The sequence below is a fragment of the Elephantulus edwardii genome, unplaced genomic scaffold (genome assembly GCF_000299155.1).
Source record: "Elephantulus edwardii isolate Elephantulus edwardi_28Jun2011 unplaced genomic scaffold, EleEdw1.0 scaffold00093, whole genome shotgun sequence".
NCBI classification, from domain to species: domain Eukaryota; kingdom Metazoa; phylum Chordata; class Mammalia; order Macroscelidea; family Macroscelididae; genus Elephantulus; species Elephantulus edwardii.
The window spans coordinates 2,239,601-2,263,593 of NW_006399843.1; the positions used below are offsets into that span (position 1 = coordinate 2,239,601).

General features: G+C 37.8%; 1 protein-coding gene across 1 annotated transcript in view; it reads right to left on the reverse strand.

Annotated features, from left to right (window-relative positions):
* The window catches only part of ALG9 (ALG9, alpha-1,2-mannosyltransferase), a 162,352-nt gene that overhangs the window by 80,209 nt on the left and 58,150 nt on the right, over positions 1-23,993 (reverse strand). Inside the window, exon 13 of the mRNA XM_006890770.1 lies at positions 23,215-23,344. Within this exon, the coding sequence (XP_006890832.1) occupies positions 23,215-23,344 (130 nt within the window). The remainder of the gene's footprint in view (positions 1-23,214; positions 23,345-23,993) is intronic.

Below are 23,993 nucleotides of genomic sequence, written 5' to 3' on the forward strand. Positions count from 1 at the left end.
GAAGACCCTCTATGAGGTGGATTGATTCAGTGACTGGGGTAATCGGGATGGGTGTGTCAGAGGCAATACAATTGGCACAGGATAGAGCAGGGTTTAGGGTTGTTGTACAAAGGGTCACTATGAGTCGCAAATGACTCGACGGCACATAACAACACAACAACAATTAATAAAAACCTACAGCCCCCTATCAATGAAGCATTGGCTCTGATTTACTCAAAGGAAGATTCTTTTCCCTATTCCTTTCACCATGTATAACTATAAACCTGAAAATTATTTATAAAGCAAACACAAGACTATGGAAAGTAGGGATGAGGAACAACATTTTACATATTATTACTTTGCTGGAGCCAAATAATCCAGAAAAAAATTGTGATCCCATTCCACTTCCAACAGAAAAGGCCAAGTGGTCATAGTTTTAAAAATCATAGCACAAAAAATATCATCATGAAAAGTAGAAGGATCTACTCTAAGCCTCCCCAATCACTAGGTTTGTTTCTAGCAGATAAAACATATGCAGGGATCTCTGGTAGCATAGTCCATAGTAGCTGCACAGTAAACACAAAGGCAGCTCCTCTTTGGTATTCTGTATCCACCAGCAGCTCAGAGGGAGAAAATTGGGCAACTTCCTCCTGTGCAATTTAGAGCCCCTGGAAAACCTTCTGAAGGATCAACTATGATTTGATTCTGAATATGAGTTTTGTGTTTCTTTTTTTTCAAGTATCAAACAACCATACTAACTTCTTTTGGTACTTGATACATCCCAATGTCAATCTTTTCTTAATCTTCAATTTTATATACATTCTGTAGGTTGTTTTTTATTTTTTTTTTTTGGTTTTTTTTTTTTATGAGTCCTCTACCATAAAGGGATTTTATTATAACTTTCTCAGCAATTTGGATCCAACAAATATCAAAACAATTGTTGTTCTGATTTGACGGTACACGCACACAAAATAAAAATAAAAAAAAAATAAATAAAAAAAAACCAATTGTTGTGTAGCCACGAGTTAGAACTAACTCATAGTTGATCCTCCACATTCTGTAGTTTTTTTTAAATTAAACACTGATGTCCTTTAATTGAGGAGAATTTCCTTTAATGATTTTGTTGGCTTTTCCTTTCTGCCATTTCATTTGTTTTCTCTTTCTGGATCTCCTATTAGCTTGATACAGGACCAATTTCTTTTTTTCTTCTCTGTCTTCCACTACCTTATTTTTGTTTGTACTGCTATGACAGTATGGAAGATTTCTCCAGCTTTATCCTCTAAGCATCCTACTAATTTAAAAATACCCACTATCTAATTGTTAATTCATAAGAGCTATTATTTTCTGAGTATCTCCTTCCAAAGCAGCCTTGCTTTGTATATTGCACAGTTAAAAGATAAATCTATCAAAGTATATTGAAAAACAAGCTCAAGCCTTGAGCTGTATTTCTAAAAGATGCTATGGGTAAAATCCTGAATGACTCAAGAAGCATAAAAAGAAGATGGTAAGAACACATACAGTCAGTAAAAGAATTGGTTGACAATGAAATATTTCAGGAAGTAGTAAACAATAAAGAGCTAATGGTAAAGAAGGAAGAAATTCATGCTGCATTGAAGACATTGGTAAAAAATAAGCTCCAGAAATCAATGGGATATTAATTGACATGTTTCAACTAATAGATGCAGCCCTGGACGTGATCCTTAGTTTGTGCTATGAAATTTGGAAGACAGCTACCTGGGCAACAAACTGAAAGAGATGCCTATTTGTTCCTGTTCCCAAGAAAAGTTATCTAGCAGAATGTGGAAATTATTTTTAAAAAGTCATTAATATTTTATGCAAGCAAAATATTGGTAGAGATCATACAAAAATAGCTAAAACAGTGCATTGACAGGGAACTGCTTAGAGGTTCAAGGTGGCTTTTGAAGAGGCTGTAACACCAGGGATATCACTGCTGAAGTCAGATGGATCTTGGCTGAAAGCAGAGAATATCAGAAGAATTTTTATTTGTATTTTATCAACTATACAAAGGCATTTGGCTATATGGATTATAACAAACTATTGCTAACATTAAGAATAATGGGAATCACAGAACACTTGTCTTCAGACAGAAACTATACCTAGACAAGAAGCTGTTGTGCAGAGCAAGAGAACACTGTGTGGTTTAAAATCAAGAAAGGTATGTCTCAGGGCTGTATTCTTTTACCACACCTATTCAATCTGTAAGCTGAGCAAATTCCTTGCAAAGCTGGACTCTATGAATAGCATTAGGTTTGGAGGAAGATTAAGAATAACCTACTTTATGCAGATGATACAACCTTGCTTGCTGAAGGTTGTATCATCTTACTTGCTCAAGTGAGGAAGACTTGAGACACCTGTTGCAGGAGATCAAAGACTACAGCCTTCAATATGGACACCATCTCAACATCAAGAAAACATAAATTCTCACCACAGGGCTAAGAGGCACAAGCATCATGATACAGGGAGAAAACACTTGTCAATGATTTCATCTTCCTTGAATCCACAATCAACACTTTTGGTATCAACAGTCAAGAAAGCAGAAGAAACACTGCACTGGGAAAGTCTTTCAAGGACCTGTCTAAAATACTAACGAGCAATGATGTCAGTTTAAGGGATAAGGTGCACCTGATTTACCATGGACTTTTAATCCCTTACTATGCATCTGAGAGACAGGCAAAGAATAAGAATGACAGAATTGAGCTGTGAAATTGCAGAAGAGTCTGATTATCCTATGAACTGCAAAAAAAGAAAGAGCAGACATGTCTTGGCAACAGTACTGCCAGAGTGCTCCTTAGAGTCAAGGATAACGAAGCTTAATTGCACTTACTTCAGGCTTGTTGTAAGTAGAGGCTTATTCTTGGAAAGGGACATCATGATTAGAAAAGTGGGGCAGAGGTGTCAGTGAAGGGGCTAAAGACCATCGATGACATGGGCTGACAGAGTGACTCCAGCAATGGGCTTAAGTATGTCAGAGATAATGAAGATGGCACAGGATAGGACAGGGTTCAGATCTGTTGTTCATAGGATTGCTATGAGTTGGACTCGACATCACATTAACAACCATCACAAAATTATTTTCTGAGTGTCCCCTTCAAAAGCAGTCTTGCTTTGTGCAACTCCACAGTTAAAAATCTACCAAAGAATATTAATTATAGAAGTTTTTTTTTTCTGTTTTCTACATTGTTTCCATTTCCTGTAATTCCTCTTTTACTTCATAGTTTTGCTTGTTTCTTTGTATTTCTTGGTGGGGATGTTCCTCAAATGACAAATGCTGTGAAAAGTCTTTTTGTGTCTTTTGGCCATTTTATAATTGTGTTATCAGTCTTTTTCTTATGGAGCCCTATAGTGATCTGTAAACTTTTGTTATGGGGCACTTGTCTAAAATGGTATTGCCAAATGTTTTTCCTGGTCAGTAGGTTTTCTTTTCACCCAACTGGAAAAAGTTTTTGATGCACACAGGGATTTAATCTTTAGAAGGTCCCATTTATCCCTTTTATCCTCTCCTGCTTGTGCATTTCTAGCTGCAATTATCAGCCTCTTTATTCCATAGACTAGGCCTTCTAACCTTGGTACCATTTTGTCTCTTAAGATCTTTATGATTTAGGGCTTTTTCCTTACATCTCCGAACCACCTTGAGTTGATTTTTGTGTATGGTGTTAGATGTGACTCCTGCTTCAGCTTTCTGCAGGTAGCAGTACAGTTTTGTTAGCACCATTTTTTGAGGAGGTTGTCGTTTCCCTAATCTGAGAGGCTTTGTTTCCTTGTTGAATTATCAATAGATTACATTTGGATGGCGAAAAGTCGCATGAAGAAATGCTTAAATTGGTGTGCTCTGGTAGCCTAGTGGCAAGAAGCTGCATTGCAATCCCACAGATAAACAGTTTGAATCCACTAGATGCTCTGCTGGAAAAAGAGGGCCAATCTCCTCCTGTACCAGTCAGATCCGATTTGATGGTACACACACACACACACACACACTTTTAAGAAAAAAGAAACGCTCACATTTACTGCCATATGATTGATGCAAATTGAGATGCAAATCAAAACTACAACGAGATATAATCTCACTCCAGTAACAGTGGCAAAGTTGAACAGGACAGAAAGCAAGAAATTTTGGAGAGGATGTGGAGAGACTGGAACTCTTTTACACTATGGGTGGGATTGTAAAATGGTACAACCACTATGGAAGGCACTTTGGCATTTCCTCAAAGAGATGAACATAGAAATTTCATATGACCCAGCTATTCCTCTGCTAGGAATAGACCCTAAGGAAATTAGAACTAAGACACAAATGGAGATTAGTACACTAATGTTCACAGCCGTGTTATTCAACATCACAAGAACATGGAAACAGCCCAAATGTCCAACCACAATTAAATGGATTGAGAATTATTAGTACATTCACACGATGGAATACTATGTAGCCCCCTTAAGAGCAACAATTTTAAAATTGCTACCTAACTTGGGAGATACTGGAGAGCATTATGCTGAATGAACTAACTCAGTCTCATGAGGATAAATATTGCATAAGATAATTACTGTAAAAAGAGAAAGATAATCAACAAGAAGAAAACAAAGGAGAAAAATCATACACTTGGAAGGTGAACAATGCTGTGCTTGAACATGAGCAGGTAATAGAAGATAGTTTAAAAAAAGGTTTCTTGAAACAAAAATGAAAACACAACTTACTCTAACCTCAGAAATACAGCAAATGTAAATACTTAAAGGTTAGTTCATAGCAATAAGCAAATAAATAAAAAAGGAAGAAAAAAAATTATAATCCATTATTAAACCAAACATCTCCAATAAGTAGAAAAATAATAGCAAAACACCCTGATAACCTCTAAAAGAAAGGAAATTATAAAATTTAGGGCAGAAATAAATGAAATAGAAAACAGGAAAACAACTGAAACTGTCAACACTACCAGGAGTTGTTTCTTCACAAAGGTCAATAAATTGACAAACCACTACCAAAACTAACAAAGGAAAAGGAAGAAAAGGCACAGATAATCCAAATAAAATATGAAAGGGGTGATTTCACACACATACCCACACCAACTGAAATAAAGAGGTTAAAACTACAGAATATTATGAAAAACTATACTCAAACAAATATAAACATCTAGAGGAAATGAAAAAACAGAAACTGATAATCTTCCCAAATTGATACAGACTTAAGTAGAACACGAGAACAGACCCATTAAAAAGAACAAATTGGACAGGTCATAAAACAACTTCCAACTTAAAAAAGTCCTGGACCAGATGGTTTTACTAGTGAATTCTATCAAACATTCAGAGAAAAGCTATTATTAATTCTACATTTAATATTTCAGAAAAGAGAAAAAGACGGAGTTCTCCTAGACTCGTTCTATGAAACAAAAATATCCCAGATACCAAAGTCAGTTAAAGACAACACCAAAATAGAAAACTATAGGCCAATTTCTCTCATGCAAAAATCCTCAATAAAACCTTGGCCACAAGAATCCAACAGTACATCAAAAAATATTTCATCATGACCAAGTGAAAGTCATAACAAGTATGTAAGGATGGCATAAGAAAACCAATTAATGTAATTCAGCACATTAACAAAGAACAGAGCAGGAACAACAGGATCTATCACTTAATGCAGAAAAGGCCTATGCCAAAATCCAACAACCCTTCCTGCTTAAAACATTCAATAAAATAGGCATAGAGAGCATTTCCTCAACACTGTTAAAAATATCCAAGAGCCAACATCATTCTCAATGTAGAGAGTTTAAAGATATTCCCTTTGAGAACAAGAACTACGCAAGGATGCCCAATTTCACTTTTCCTTTTCAATAATGTATTGAAACAATTAGCAAGATCAGTAAGGCAAGACAAGGAAATAAGTGGTATACAAATTGGCAAGAGAAGGCAAAACTATCTATATGCAGATGATATGACAGTATACTTAGAAAACCCAAAGATTCAGCAAGAAAACTACTGGACATAGTCGACTAATTCAGTAAAGAAGTAGGATACAAGATGAACATACAAAAATCAGTTGGATGTCTCTACAGTGACAAAGAGAATATAGAAATGTTCAAAATCCCTAGCTATCAGAGAGATGCAAATCAAAACAACTAGGAGATATCATTCCACCCTGGCAATAAAAGCAAAGTTTAACAGAGCAGCAAATAGCAAAAGTTGGTGAAGTTGTGGAGAGATTGGAACTCTTATTCACTGCTGGTGTGAATTCAAAATGGTGCAACCACTATGAAAAGTGGTCTGGTGCTTTCTCAGAGTTGGAAATAGAAATACCATTTGACCCACAATTCCACTACTTGGAGAATACATACTCTAAAGAAAAAAGAGCCACAGCTCAAACATCCATATTTATTGCTGCATTATTCACAATAGCAAAGAGACAGATGCAACCCAAGTGCCCAACAACAAACAAATGGATTGAAAAACTGGTACATTTACACAATCAAATATTACACAGCACTGCAAAACAATGAACTTGTAAAATATTATCCAACATGGGGGGGAGTGGGAGCTGAGGACATTTTGTTGAGTGAAATACTGCAATCACAGAAGAACAAGTACTGTATAACACTGCTGTTATAAAACAGGACAGACATGGGGGAGGGTTGGAGAGAGAAAGAGAAAAAGAGTAGATGAACAATGAACAGCATCAGAACAAATAAGTGTGAGAATGGTCTGAAAGGAATATATGATTAGGCATTATATGTAGGAGAATAATCTGGAACAAGGGGTTCACTGTGAGGTGAACTATGGGGAAGGGAAGAACATGTGCAACAATGAAAAACATAATAAATACTTTTTTAAAAAAAGTTTTGAAAAAGCCAAAGGGAAATAAAGGATAACTGTTGTTGTTGTTACTGTTGTTAAGTACTGTCGGATGGGAGGTGACTCATAGAGACCCTATGAACAAAAGACCTGGACTCCTGTATAACTTTAATCCTTTTTCCAGGCTCATAGGGTTTCCAGAGGCAAGTTATTATGGAAGTGGATGCCACTCCTGCTTCCAAGTTTGTTTTAATCGGGGAGCTCCACCAAGCACTGTCCACCATGGGTAACCATTCTTGCATTTGACACATCAGTGTCACAGTGTTTAGCTTCACAGCAACCACGAGTTACCTCTGTACAGCAAGTGGACATACCAGGGTTATACGACCTAGAAGAATGTTTCACCAAGAACAAGTAAAATCCTAATTTTAAGCTACCACCTGGAGCAGGCTCCACCCTTATTTACCCTTAACCTAAGGCCCTTACTGTAAGGTCCAGGACGACCCACCCACTTTAGAAGAGCAAAAAGAACACACAAGGAAATGGACCCCAGACACTTCCCTTGCCTGACTGCCACCACGAGGGGCCACCATCGAGATGCCAGCCATTTCACCAGTTAGCCAGGCGACTTCCAGAGTGTAAGGAGATAATTAGTTGAGATTTTTGACAGCTTCAGTTTGCTTGGCTCTACGATTAACACTCTTGGTATCAGCAGCCAGGAAATTAAAAGACAAATTGCATTGAGGAAGTCTGCTGTCAGAGACCTCTCTAAAGTACTGAAGAGTAACGATGTCAGTCTGGAGACTAAGGTGCACCTGATACAGCCATGGTCTTTGCAACTACTTATTATGCATCAGAAACCTGGACAATGATTAGGGATGATAGAAGGAGAGTTGATGACTTGAGCTTTGGTGCTGGAGAAGAGTACTGAATATACCCTGGACTGCTAGGAGAACAACAAGTTTGTCCTGGAGATGGGGAAGCCAGGTTTCTCCTTGGAGGCAAGGATTCTGAAGCTTTGTCTGACCTCCTTTGGACATACTGCAAGGCAGGGTCAGTCCTTGGAGAGGGATGTCAAGCCTGGGAGGGTGGAGGAACAGCGCAGGAAAGGAAGACCCTCGATGAGATGGATTGATTCAGTGACTGGGGTAATGAAGGTAGGTGTGTCAGAGACAATAAGATTGGCAAGGGATAGAGCAGGGTTTAGGACTGTTGTACATAGGGTCACTATTAGTCACAGGCAACTTAACGCCACATAACAACAGCAAAACATTTATGAGGGTTAAAAAAAACCCCAAAAAACCAAAAACCAAAATGTATATGAGGGTAAAAGGGGGGAAGGAGTGGGAGCAGAGGGTGAGGATGAGCAGGGGGCATATTGTGGGGTCACACGATTTGGTAGGTGGAGGGAGGGGGCAAAGGAAATCAGAAAGATCTGACAGGGACCTGAAAAGAGAGGGTAATGGTGGGCATAGTTCAATGATGATTGTATTTTACAATATATGGGAATGACTGAAACACAATGTGAATGAAGGAAAGTGCGAAACATTATGTATATGAATCGCATATGCAAACTAATACAAAATACTTTTTTTTAAACAATGACAAATGCTTTTTGTCACCTTTGTGGTTTCAGTACATAGAGATAATCAATAAATGATTCAAAGGCAAGATGAGTGACTGAACTAAAGAAAGAATAGAATGAAAAACATTAGGAATGATTAATGGAAGAAATACCAAATGATTGGAGATCAACAATATGATGGTGATAAGATTCATAAATCATTGTCTTTTTAAGCCAGATGCCCAGAATTGTCAGGATGACTCTGCCAACAATAAGTCTTTGGCAAACTTAGCAGATGGACAAGATTCTTTGATCAGAATTTCAAATGTTGTTAGGTACACTGAATTACCTTCAACTCATAGTGATCCTAAGACTAACAGGTTTAAACCATGTCCTAATGCACGCTGTGAGCAGAGTGGATTGCTGCAAACTGACGGCTTGCTCTGGACTGGACTCTGCTTGTCGAGGCACATGCTCAAAGTTTCCAAGCTGAACAAAGGATCCTTCTGAAAAAGGGACATGCTCGTTCCTTCAGAGCACCAATTGATAGGGACGGGCAAATCAGGAATTGGCTATCTAAAAGGGGGATATCAAGGCATGACACATAAATTAGCTGGCTTACATGTCAAGAAAGTAGTTACTAGTAAAATGATTATAAAGGGGAGAAAAACCTCACACTATAAATGAACTAAATACAAGGTAAATGAAAGACTATATAAAACACAATGCACATACATGAAACAGTATATATGAATGAAGAAAATATTACTAAAAAATGAAACAAAACAAAAAAACCCAAGCCCTACCCTGCCTGCACCATTCTGAGTCTCAGGCATGCTCAAGCCCAGGTACTATGGGGGTCTTATCTTTAGCTGATCCTCTACTTTCCCCAGCACAGTAATCTTTTCCAGAGGCTCCTGACAACATGTGCCCCAGGCATGTAAGACAAAGTTTCACATTCCTTGCCTCTAGGGAGCATGAGGGTGTTACTTCCTACAGGACAGATTTGGTTTTTAAATACTTCATGGTATGTTCAATATTCTTCTTCAATACCACAATTCGAAGCCATCAATTTTTCTCTGGCCTTCCTTATTCACTGTTCAACTTTCATATGCAAATCAAAAAACTGAAAATACCAAGCTGGGGGGGGGGTCAGTTACATCTTAGTCTTTACGCTGACATCGTTGCTCTTTATTTAGCCTTGTGGAGAAGTCCTTGACAGCAGAATTTCCCAATGCATCATGTCCTGTGGTTTCTTGACTGCAACCATGGATATTGATTGTGGGTTCAAGTAAAATAAAATCATTGACAACTTCAATCCTTTCTCCACTTATCATTTACTTATTCTTCCAGTTATAAGGATTTTTGTTTTCTTAATGCTGAGGTTTAATACATAGTGAAAGCTGTAGCCTTTGATCTTCTTCAGCAAATTCCTCCAATCTTCTTCTCTGTCATAAAGCAAGAATAATGCAGACTATTGGGTCTTCTTCTGATCCTGACACCACATTCTTCTGTATGTAATCTAGTTTCTCAGATTATTTGTTCAGTCTACATAGTGAATTATTGTTGTATGTACCATCAAGTCAGAATCTACTCACAGCTGACCTTCCACCAAATTTTCAGAGGCAGTAAATAGAATGATAGATTACCCACATTTCTCTCCCATGGAGCAGTTGGTAGATTTGAACTGGGTGTCTTTGGGTTGGTAGCTCAGATCCTTACAATTAGGCCACCAGAGCTCCCTGTAAGTATTGAATGTTGTTGTTACATACCATTGAACTGCCCATGACTCACAGCAACCCTATGTACAACACCTCTGAACCCTGCCCTATCCTGAGCCAATTTCACTGACTCTGACAGACCTAATCTTATCGTCCCAGAAAACCCTGGATGAAGTGGATTGTACTGAATATGTATAGTGAAAGGATACAATCCTGATATACACCTTTCCTGATGTTAAATATACTCTTATTTTGCCTGGATGAGTTCAACATATTACTTCACAGTCTATCTGCCTTACCTATCATGCCATCCTTTTTCTGTTTTATATAAAAAAAGAAATCTTCCCAAGCCCCAAACCAAACAGATCATAAGAGACAAAGTAGGGCCATGCTTAGAAGGCCTACCTCATGGTTTTAAAGGCTGACAAATACAGCCAGAAGTACACAATCAGTAGAGGAGAAAACTGATGAATGGGACCTTCTAAAGATGAAATCCCTATGCACGTCAAAAACATTTTCCAACAGAGTAGAAAGAAAACCTACCAACTGGGAACAAATGTTTGGCAATACCATTTCAGACAAGAGTCTCATATAAAAAGTTTACAGAATCCTACAGGGCCTCAACAAGAAAAAGACTAATGAAACAATTACAAATGGGCAAAAGACATGGAAAATCTTCTCATAGAGGAAGATATTTGGATGGTCAACAGACAGACACATGAAGAAATGCTCAAAATCATTAGCAATAAGAGAGATGCAAATCAAAACCACAATGAGATACCATCTGACCCCAGTAGCAATGGCAAAGTTTAACAGAGCAGCAAGTAATAAATTTTGGAGAGATGTGGAGAGATAGACATTCTTATACACTGTTGGTGGGATTTTAAAATGGTACAAGCACTCTGGAAGGAAGGTAATTAGGTGTTTCTTCAAAAAGCTGAACATAGAAATTCCATATGACCCAGCTATACTGCTTGGAATATACCCTAAGGACATTAGAACTAAGGCACAAATAGAGATTTTACACCAATGTTCATAGCAGCAATTGTAAGAACATGGAAACTGCCCAAATGTCTAATCACACTTGAATGGATTGAGAAATTGTGGTATATTCACATGATGGAATACCATGCAGCATGCAGGAGCAATGATTGTGAAAATTACTACATAACTTGGGAAAGACTGGAGAGCATTATTCTAAATAAACTAACTCAGTCTGATAAGGACAAATACTGTATAGGACCATTATTGTAGAAATAGATAACTAGTAAAATGTGTATGAGGTGGGAAGAGTAGGAACAGAGGAGTGAGGATGGGCAGGAGGGTAATCATAGAATAGCACAATCTGATGAGTAGAGGGAGGGCTGGGAAAAGGAGAGGGAAAAGAGCTGGTGTGAAAAACAATGCAAGCAAATCAGTATATAAAACAAAATATTTCCTCACAGCTTGTAAATAGGTAAACCACACTTATTCTTTAAAGCAACTGACCTGTAGTTTGCAGAAAAGAGCAACAGATAGTTATATTTACAATGGCTGAAAAAGATTTACTGCAGGAGAGGCCAGAGGCTACAATCACCTAATAATAAATTCACCTCCCAATTCCTACTAAGAAATGCATTTCCCAATTTTAGCACAATTTCTTGTCCTAAAGAGAAGGAAATCCAGGGTCTACTGACAACATACTAAGTACTGTTTTTAGAGCACATAGAGATCTGGTGGTTTCAAAGATTTGGTATCTATTATAGTTTTGTTTTTCCACGTGATAAAAGTAAAACATAATTTATACAAGAAAAAGGTACTCTTGAAAAACCACCTATAAGAGAATCACAGTCAACCTGTTAGGGCTTGTTTCAGGCCTTTTCCCCCTGCATATATTGATTTTCCCTCTTATAATAGCTGAATCATATTCTGTGTTACTGTGACTGAGATTTTTCAGTTTTAACACCTGGTAAACCAAGGTGACCATTTCCCCTCAGATTTAAAGACTAATGTAATACCATTTGTGTTTAAATCAAAAGGAACAGTCTCTTCTCTTTATCAGCATCTCATACTGTGAAAGCTGAGATCGCTCTAAAACTACATCATCTCCAATTAAAAAACCAAAAGACTGAATGTAAATTGGCCTGAAAGTTTTACCAAAGAACTAATTTTTTTGTTTCTTCAGATTTAATCATCCTTTCTTGCATCAAAAATAACAAAATTGTAGGGTGACATTAACACATGATCGTGAAACAAAAATGTGTTTCATTTCATTAGTCACAGGCTACATATCAACCAGCTGTCGAAGCTAAAAATATGCCATAGTTAGAAATTTTGTAAAACACAAGCGTTTTAAGACTCATTTTGAAAGAAATGTGACTTCCTTCAGCTTTTGACAACCTAGAAGTTTTGGAGAACAAATTAGCACCCCCAAACAAAAAAAAATTTAGGGTAGTGGTGGAGGACTCAAACTAATTTATTGACAAGGAGTATCACTTAGCACCACCCCAGATGTAAAAATAAAAGTAGAATATCTTAAAGAACAGGTCAAAACATCAATAATAGAAGGTGTACATTTTGTGAAGGGAAGAACAATTAAGGTGAATTTTGCAGTTACTTATTAAATAACTTCTTACAGCTTTTTGCTCATCAGCTGTAACAGAGGCTCTATCAATGTTGGAGTCAGTCTGTAGTGGTATCTTCTCAACTCCCAAACATCTGCATCACATACAGGAAGCACCAGCCAGGATAAGCACATTTTCAGACAAAGCAGCATATGGACTTCCAGCTTCTCGGGTCAATGGGCCAAAAGTCATTACTTAAAGAGGAAGACCCTCAACAAGTTGGATTGATACATCTTGTAACAATGGGTTCAAGCATGTAGGAGACTGTGAGGCCAGACCAAAGTTCGGATCTATCGCTCATAGGATGAGTTGTAGTAGACTTAATGACACGTAACAACAACAACAATTCATTAATCAGAAAACAAGCAATAAACTGAGTTATTTCAACTAGATTTTAGGTGTAGTGTTGTTAGGTGCCATCTAGTCAAGTAGGACCCATAGCAGCCCTATGAGCAATAGATCTGAATCCTGTCCTATCCTGTGCCGTCTGCACACTTCTTGACACTCTACAGTCACTGTGTCAATACATCTGGTTGCAGATCTTCCTCTTTTTCATCATCCCTCCACTTACAACATGTCTAAAATTATGAGGTGGAGCTTTAGCATCTTTGCCTCCAAGATGTATTTTCTCCAAGATGTATTTGTTTGTTCATTAGCAGTCCATGGCATATTCAGACATATCAAAAGCATCAATTCTTCTGCCATCCTTATTCACTGTCCAGCTCTCAGATGCATAGCAAGTGATCAGAAAGACCAGGGCCTGAATCAGAGACTATCACTCCTCAAAAACTTGGAAAGATCCCTGTCTATGAGCTTTCCCAGTACCTTATATATCCTGATTTCCTGACTGCTGGTACCAAGGGTGTTGACTGTGGATCCAAGTAAGATGAAACTGTTGTCAACTTCAATCTTTTCTTCATCTATTATGATGTTGCCCATTGGTCCAGTGGTAAGAATTTTTGTTTTCTTGACATTGAGATTAAATCCATATTGAAGACTGTATTCTTTGGTCTTCTGCAACAAATACTTCAAGTCGTTCTCACTTGCAGCAAGCTAGGTTTCATCACCTGTATAATGAAGGCTTTTTATGAGTCTTCCTTAGGTATAGTTAATATAAATTAGAAGGAGATGCAAAGATATCCCAAGGGTCTTAAAAATTCACAAAGTCAATTCACTCAATTTCTGAGGAGTCACCGACTCCCCTAACTTCCTTACAGTGCTCTTCTCACTACACCATGCTTCCAGTCCTCCACCTTTTCCAATGTAGTTCCTTTAATGAATGAGGAACACTGGGTCTGGGAGAAAACATTAGATAGAAAAATATTTCAAGTATTTTTCTAGCATTTCATTCCTTTTTTATTTGTGTACATATGTGTTTGTGTTTCATTCATGTACATTTGGTTTTATACAATCTTTCATTTACATTGTGTTTCATACAATCATTCATATACACTGTATTTTATAGAATTCATTCCTATTGATCTGGCCTTATTATTATCCCATCTTTTTTGAGTCCCCCCTGAATCTTTCCGATTCCTTCACCACCCATCCATCCTTCCTCCCTTCCCTTTTCTACACCCTGCCTGTTTTCACTTTTCATTTCTTCTTTTATAGATACTCCAATTGAACTAAAACTACCCCACAGAAATGAATTAATTCATCACCAAGAATCATATATTGTTCCACAGTTTCTCTGTTCCTGATAATACCTTGCAAAAATACATATTTATTGATCGAGTTTGAAGATAGCTTGCAAAATATATATCTGTTGATTGAGTCTTAAAAGACAAGTAAAAATTCATTGTATTGTGAAAAACAATAAATTCACAAGTAAGAATTGTTGGTCTTCAGCAAGCCCACTACTGGGAATATACCCTAAAGAAATCAGAGCTGTGACTCCAACAGATGCATGCACACCCATATTTATCACTGTGTTATTCACAATAGTGAAGAGATGAAAGTACCCCAACAACAAATGAATGGGTAGAAAAACTGTGGTACCGTCACACAGTGAAATATTATGCAACACTGAAAACAATGAACTTGTAAAGCACTAGACAGCATGGATGATCCTGGAAGATATTATGCTGAGTGGCATATCTCAGTTACAAAAGGACAAATACTGCATAACATTGCTGTTATAAAAGAAAACTGACATGGGAGCCTGGGTGGGGAGGGGATAAGAAAAGAGTGGATAGAGAATGAACACTGAATTGGAGCAGAAGAGAGGAAGGACTGTTTGAAAGGAATGTATGATTAGGCATTATATATATGACAATAACCTGGAACAAGAGGTGCACTGCAAAGTGAACTGAGAGGAGGAAGGGAAAGGTAAGGATAAAAATGGGCAACAACGAATGAATGAATGAATGAATGAATGAATGAAAACCTAACTTTTCTATAAACTTTAGTTAAAATAAAAATTTTTTTAAAAAAGAATTGTTAAAAAAATTTGTTGGTCTTTTAAACATTATAGGTCATGGTTTAAAATGCAGACATAATGAACTCTAAGGAATGAATTTTCAAGAAGTGTTTTGAGTAGTCTTTGTAATCACAGTAGATTTAGTCTTAGTCCACCGCACACTTTATAGCAATTTCAATATGTCTTCTTTGATAAAAATTAGCAAGAAGACCTACAGGGCAATCTATTTGTTTGCTTCCAACAGGGACTCCCAATAAGGGAAGGAGAAAGAAAGAAAAGAAAAAGAGAAAAAAGAGAGACAAAAGGCTGATAATTTCTCCTAATTACTAAACAGAATATTTATTACTGAAAGTACCTGACACACATAAAACAACTCTAGAAGTGGAAAATAATATATTTAAGGTAATACTGAGCAATTAATGTCTGTTCACTCCTGTCCCTCAAAGAATAATTATGACATGAAAACTATATTCAAGTGATATAACATATGGTATAGACTATAAGAAATTTTGGAAGAGGAAATGCTTGTATATATCTCCCCCAGAATCTTGAAACCAAGCTTCTTATCCTAGGGTTAATCTTTGTAAAGTCGTGACCCATCGAAGCTTTAGTTTCTTCACCCACAAAATGAAGAGATTATAGGATAGACTCTATGATTTCTTCAAATCTCTTCTAAAGCCATACTTCTTTCCACTGTTTAAATGGCCAGAGAGAAAGAAGACGCAGTAACTACCACCATGGGATTGAGCATGACAGATTGTGAGAACGGTGCAGGACAGGGCGAGTGTCACCATGAGTCACAGGTGACTTGACAGCACATAACACAAGCTGGAACCCTTCCAATGTTATTTCCATAAGTAAACTCCAGTTCTTTTCCAAGGTAAGTATCATAATTATTGTAGTGGTTGAATACTTGTTAAATTGTTTAACCTGTGTGAAAAACGGAATCACTTAATATGGTCTTTCTAACCATGTATAGGAACCTGGTAGCATAATGTATATATAATACATATGTTAACCAAAAGTTTGGCGGTTCACACCCACCAGCTGCTGTGCAGGAGAAAGATGGATAGTCTCCATCCATTAAGATTTACAGCCTTAGAAGCCTGGTGGGGGATTACTACGAGTCAGAACCACCTTGAGGACAGCAGGTTGAGCCATGTATATAGTCTATGATGCATATAAAAAAAATCACCAGATAGGACTATGTTAATGACATGCTTGTGGCCTATCAAAGGTACTAGACAGCACTGCTAATAATGCAAGCAAGGTGTACAAAGTACTAACAAGGTAAGCTGTTCAGTTTTGCCATGCCACTAGGCATTTAAGGGGAGACACAGAAAGACAAAAAGAACTGTAACCCAGGAGAGAGATAGAAGCAGCAGACGGGGCATAGTGGTACAAGTTAAGGTAAGGCCCAAGAAGGTTGTGCAAGTAGGCTTTGGGGGACTTGCTGATGTCCAGTGTTGAGAACTGTAACATCTGCCAGATGAGGCTTTAAGCAGGGATAGTGGCAGAGGGTAAGAAAAAATTGTCCTAATCAAGAACCATATCCTGAGTTGTTCCTGTCTCTTTTGAGTCCTGCTGATCCTATGTTGTATCCTGTTGCTTCCCTAATAAACCACAAACTGTAAGTACAGCTTGTGAGCTCTGTGAGACATTACAACTAATTATCAAGCCCAAAGCCAGAGGGAGAGCACGTGGCAGAGGGAGAGGCATTGCTGTTAGAGATGATGGAATGGTGTAGCAGTTTAGAAAAGCTGGCATTAGCAACAGCTTTAACTAAACTCTGCCTCACAGGAACCGGCTTTGTGTTTATCCTTACCAAATTAAATACTCATTTCTGTGCTTCTGTTTTTATTAGGTTTCTATCTTAGTTTGTTTTTATTTTCTTTTTTTAGTGTTATCAAGAGAGTCTTTTAGTATTATGTCCCTAATCTCATTTTCTCCCAGTAAATCCTAGGGTTTTTATTGTGCAATGATTTTGGGAAATACACACACACATACACACACGCATGCGTGTGTGTGTGTGTGTGTATTTATTACAATAGAACTGTCTGTATTATTGTTAAGAAAAACTAAACTATTCAATAATCCATTTTTCCCCCAAAGGCAACAGTGAATGAGTTTCTAGCAATTCCAAGTAAGCATTAAATCAAAGAATTGTTTTATCTATACAGTCCTTCAATAGCTGTTTGTCCTTCAAAGTCTATTCACTGACTAGATAGCTCTCAAATCAGATACTAGATTTGGACTCAAAAGGCTACCAAAATCCTTCAAATATTCTTGTTAGGTGGCATCAAGTTGGCTGCAACTCAAAGTGACCCTGTGAACAACAGGGTGCCCAATACGGCACCATCCTCATGTTCTCCTCACCTTCAAACAGCAAACAAAAATTCAGTTTTATCAGGAAATAAAAAAAACAACACTATCAGGGTTATCTCTGCATGTGTATCTCTGCATATTCTAAAACCAGACCTTGATCCTGGTAGAAAACCTTGTTATGTGCCTTTAGAAATGAATGTTCAACAGCTATGCAATACCTACCATGAGAGAATTTATAGAATGTTGTCTTAACAACAACAATATCTTACATAATGTGTTGTATAAATTACAAAGTATTGAAACTGACATTACTTTTTGGGTTTTTTTTTCATTGTTAACTATGAAAACCAAATTGCACTGGGGAAGTCTGCTGTCAAGAGACCTCTCCAGAGTACTAAAAAACAATGATGTCAGTCTGGAGACTAAGGTCCACCTGATCCATGTTATAGTCTTCACAATTACTTGCTATGCATCAGAAAGCTGGACAATGACTAAGGATGATAGAAGGAGAATTGATGCCTTTGAGCTGTGGTGTTTGGGAAGAGTGTTGAATATACCATGAACTGCTACAAGAACAAACAGGTTCGATCTAGAGAGGGTGAGACCAGGCTACTCCTTGGAGGCAAGGATTCTAAAGCTTCATCTGACATACTTTGGGGACATCATGCTTGGGAGGGTGGAGGGAAAGCACAAGAGAGGAAGACCCTGGATGAGATGGATTGACTCAGTAACTGGGGTAATAGAGGTGGGTGTGTCAAAAATGATAAGGCTGGCACAGGATAGAGCAGGATTCAGAGCTGTTGTACATAGGATTGCTGAGTCGCAAGGGCCTCAAAGGCACTTAACAATAACAACTACTATATGTAGGGGAGCTTTGGTGGCCTAGTGTTGAGAAACTGCACTACAATCTCAAAGGTCCGCAGCTCAAATCCACCAGCTTCTCTGTGGAAGGAAGATGGGCAGTCTCCTCCCATGTGATCATTGTTGTTGATTGCTATCAAGTCAAGCACGACTCATAGTGACCCTATGAACAAAAGATCTGAAGAATATCTATAACTATCATCGTTTCTCAAAGTTCATAGTTTGCAGCAGCATGTTGTGTAGGAAGTGGATGCAACTCTTGCTTCCCCCCTGTGATTACTGCCTCTGAAAATCAGTTCAGACTTGACGGTACACAACAACAGCCTATGTAAAGGGAGCTCTAGTGGTGTGGGCCTGAGGGAGCTGTGCTGCTAACCCAAAGGCCATGACTCTCTGGGGCTGTGACTCTACCAGAAGCTCCGATGGAGAAAGATGGGCAATCTACTCCCACGGGATTAGTCTTGGAAACTCAACAGAAGGTCAGCTCTGAGTCGGTTCTGACCCAAAGACAGTAAGAGTGAGTAAGAGTGGAGAGTGAGACTATATATACAGATTGGCTGCTCGACCTTGATTTAGGCCCAGAATCCATCTGTGTTAGTAGATAATGCATTTCGCACCACCATCATAAATGTCAACATAATACAAATCACACTCAGTGTCTTAGTATCATTATAAAATCTCTGACTTTAATTATTTCCCAAAGATTTTGCCATGCTGTATTTTCAAATGCCTCTGAGTATTTTTAAAATTTCTTCTATGATCCATTCATTTTTTATAGTTTTAATTTCCATGAATTTATTCTTTATTTTTCTTGTTACTGATTCCTAACTTTATTCTAAATAGCCAAGAGAAAATGCTTTATATTATTTTAATGTTTAAAACGTTATTAGAATTTTGAGGCCTTAAAATCGTCTGTATTTTTATTCATTTTCTTTTTTAGTTCCTTCATTTATGATCAAAAATGACATACTAAAGTCTCTTAAAGAACCCAAAATAATGAATGTTTAAAATAATTGGGTTTTGTTTATATATGCGCACATTTATATGCAAGGGGGGAACACAGGAGGGGAAAAAAACCCATTAAAATTGGTAACAATGCTAATTCTTAGATAATAATATTGCAGATTTCCCCCCCTTATCTATAGTGTCCGTTATTTTAGACAATGAATGTATATTACTTTTTCAGCAGAGAAAAACAAGTACCTTTTAAACAGTTAACTGAAATAAGTGATTCCCTGCTAGGGGTCACATAAAATTTCCTCACTCTCTCACTTACTGCTGTCAAGTTGTTTCCACCTCTCAGAGACCCTCCACCAGCCAAGAGGTGGTAAATGACAAGAGGAAGAGAATGCCCAGCTTTCTCCCAAGCATCCAATGGCAAATTCAACAGCAAGACAAGTTCAGCCTTGGGTTAGCAGCATAACGCACTATAATCTGAGCCAACAGAAGTCCCAATAGAATTCACACCATTCCATGATGTCCCTTGTACTTTTTGAGAAGTTAAAGGGAGCTGAGTATACTGGATTTGGAGAGCAATTTCCCAGGCATGCAGAAAAGCCCCTGAAGCAAGAACACAGAGATCCCTGCAAGGAAACTCTTCACACGTAGGAATGTGGCAAGTCACAATGGCACACTCTATACAACAGGCACATATATCTGATATGTTTGCCCTTGATTTTTTTCAGTCAGCATTTCATGTTAACTGAAAGGTCAGTGGCTCAAATTTTCCAGCTGCTCCATGGAAGCAAGATGTTCTCTGTTTCTATTAAGAATTACAGTCTCGGCTTGTAAGGGGACCCTGAGGGAAGGTAACCACATGTCAGAATAAGCTGCATGGCAGTGAGGTTAGGTTTGGAATTTGCATTCTGAAAAATATGCACCTTTCAGGTCAAACTAATGTTGAGTCACTTAACTAAATTTAAGTGTCTGGTTGCAGTGAATATGGAAATAGGATTTCATCATTATAGTCTAAGAAGTGTACAAAAAGTGGGGGTGGGGTGGGGAGAAAAGTGCAACAATGAATGAATGGAATTCCAAAATCCCTGTAGATGTTCACTGAAATAAAAAAAAATTTAAAAAAAAAGAAGTGTACAAAAGGCCACTTCAGGTTTTATAACTAGCTTTCCCTCAAAGATGTTCATTAATGTCTGCTCTCAGGAGATCTATAGCTAAAATCAAAATGTTCAATTCCAGTTTACCTTACCCAGGGATATTTTCAGTCTAATAGGGAGGTGATGTGAGCATTAAGTTTGAAAATTCAAGCACTAATATCAGTGAATTTGCAGCAATACACATCTCACGTTCCCTGGGAGCCAGCCCAAGCTCGTATCTTAATATATTTCCTTTTCCAGCTATCAGTTAAAACTCACAGAGTAAGAATCTTACTCATAAACCTACAAGGGCTCCATGGGCATCTAACCAGCCTGAGTGTGAAGGAGAAAAAAAGGTCTGCTGGGCTGCAGGCTTGTTTTAGAAGAACACTGCACATCCTCAGAGCATCCATTTCAACAAAATGGTGTGTGACAATCTAGATGAAATGTATTTGACATTTAAACTGTTAAATGCTTCTTTAGCTGATTGGTAGGCTGAATGTGTGCTTTCTAATAACCTTATAAATGATCTGTTACTGTCTTTTAGAAATTAGGGAAGTATTGCCTTATTGCGCACACCTTTTCCATGATAAAAAATTTTACAGGCATCAAATGTCAGAAGTGTCATTTTTCAGAGAAACTGAAATAAAATTAGCAAAAACTCTGATGGGCATGAAGACTTTACAGGCTTAGAAGAGCGTGGTTTTGGCAGAGGTTGTCCCATGGTGCTCACTCACTATGAAAATGGCACTCATGACTGTTCACTTTCAAACAGTCAGAAGATGTTCTTGTTTTTATGTGCCATTGAGTTGCTCATGACTCACAGAGACCCTAGGTAGAACAGCTCTGAACCCTGCCTGATTCTGAGCCAGTCTCACTGACTCCAACACACCTACCTCAAATGCCCCAGTTACCGTGTCAATCTGGGGCCTTCCTCTTCTGCGCTGTCCCTCCACCCTTCCAAGCATGATGTCCTTCTCCAAGGACTGGTCCCTCCTGGCCACGTACCCAAAGTATGTGAGACAGAGCTTCAAAATTCTTGCTTCCAAGGAGAAACATGGTTTCACTCTCTCTAAAACAGACCTATTTGTTTTCCTGGAAGTCCTAATAGTTAAATCAAAGGTTCACCTAACCAAGGACTATAAACGTCATTAAAGAAAAGCTTGGAAGAACTCTAGTAGTCCTAATCCACAACATAAACAGTCTTCCAAGTATCCTGAAAAATCTACAACCAGGAGAAGATAAAATAGATGAATGGGACCTTCTAAGAATCAAATCTCTATGCACATCCCAAAACTTCTCCAACAGGGTAAAAAGGGAAGTCACAGACTGGGAAAAAGTATTTGATAATGACATGTCAGATAAGGGACTTATATCTAGAATTTATAAAATACTTGAGCACCACAACAAGATAAAGGTAAATAATCCAATTGAAAAATGGGTACAGGGTATGAACAGACACTTCACCCAAGAAGACATTCAGATGGCCAACAAGCACATGAAGAAATGTTCAAAATCCCTAGCTCTAAGAGAGATGCAAATCAAAACAACTATGAGATATCATCTCGCCCCAGTCAGAATAGCAAAATTTAACAGAACAGCAAGCAACAAATGCTGGCGAGGTTGTGGAGAAACTGGAACCCTTCTTCACAGTTGGTGGGAGAGTAAAATGGTGCAACCACTGTGGAAGGCGGTATGGCGCTTTCTCAAAAAGTTGCAAACAGAGATACCATTTTACCCAGCAATTCCACTACTGGGAATATATCCCAAAGAGACCGACCATAACTGACATCCAAGCAGATATATGCACACCCATGTTTATCGCAGCTCTGTTCACAATAGCCCAGGTGCCCATCAACAAATGAATGGATAGAGAAGCTGTGGTATATTCACACAATGGAATACTATGCTGCATTGAAAAACAAGGAACTCATGCAATATTATTCAAAATGGGTAACCTGGAGGACATTATGCTGAGTGAAATATCTCAGTCACAAAAGGACAAATATTGCATGGTGCCACTGTTGTAAAATGGGACTGGTATCACGGTTGGGGTAAGACTGAGAAAAACTGGATAAATTGTGTATACTGCACTGAAACAGATGAGGGACTGAATAATTTAAAAGCGATGTATGATAGTGTATTATGGTTATCACAAGAGTCCACAATTAAGGTTGCATAGTGTAATGTACTTGGGGCGGAGGGAGGGGTACGAGGAGATTGTGTCCCAGGGAGGGAGTGTTTCTTTTACTTTTGAAAGAGAGGAGCGAACTGGGCGGGGGGAGGCGGGCTGGGCGGGGAGAGACATGCAGCAATGAATGAATGGAAATCCAAAATCTCTGTAAATGCTCATTCAAATCATTTTTTAAAAAAGCTTAAAAAAACCAAAAAACTTCAACCTTCCTCACAGCAAGCCTCTTAATAAGGTAGGGCATGATAAGAGTTTCAGAATATAAAAAAATAGAGTTTCAGAATATGTTTTGAAATGATGATTCATATTCTACCCAAAGAAAATTTCCAGCCCACCCAAAAGCTTTTAAATTATATTGAATTAGGAGGGGTGGGCAGGGAGAAAAGTGCAACAATGAATGAATAGAAATTTAAAAAAACTAAAATAAAATAAAATTTAAAAATTATATTGAATTAAATGTTCTACATAGAAAATAAGGAAAGAGATCATTTGAAAATCTAAGTGATAACTATTAACCACTTCGCAGCAAAAGATGGCACATCCTTACCCTAAAGAAATAATTTTCTAAGAACTTCCCATTTGAGTAGTGCTTTAATATGAATGCCAACCAGAATTTAGGAATCTGACTCTTTTCAATGAAGCAAAAGGAGAGAATATGGTCCTTACATATCTGGATGGCTCTTCCAGGTTCTGGTCATTCATATCAGTAGGAACAATCCGAGTGGCCAGGGGTCCTTCAGCAAAAGGTTTCGGTAACTGGCCCCTGAACTCTGATGGAATAAACTGAAGCTGCCAACTGTTAAAAACAAATCAGGAGAGAATGAAATACATAAGGGAGTCATATTGCTAAATGCACTCAAGACAAACTGACCAAAAGTAAACACATAAATAATTCATGTGAAAAACATTTCAGTTGGAGAAAAAAGAAGTATTTTTGCCAAAACCTCAACCAAAAAGCATCAAGGCAGAGGTCAAAAAACAGTCCAAGATCTTTAAAACTAGAAGTCTCTCAACTCACTTCACCAATTCTAAATAATGAAATTTGCAACTATGTGGTCTTACCATCTTACAGACAGAGAAGTGTTAAAGTTTTGAAGACACTGTATCAGGTATAAAATGAGTCCAGCTTAATATTTGACACTAAGAACCAAGTACAGTAGAAATACTTTAGGTCTGTGACTAAGCCTCAAAAGTATCTTCAGTTATGAAATAATTTCGTACATAAAATTCAAAGGCCAAAGTCAATACTTGAAAACTAGATTTTAATGTACTTAATTAATGAAAGATGTTGTTATTGTTGTTAAGTACCATCAAGTCAGAACCAATCCAGAGCTGACCCTCCAATAGTTTCCAAAGGCAAAAAAAATCACATGAGAGAAAAATTGCCCATTGTTCTCTCTCAGAGGAGATAGTGGATTTGAACCATGTGACTCTGCATTGGCAGC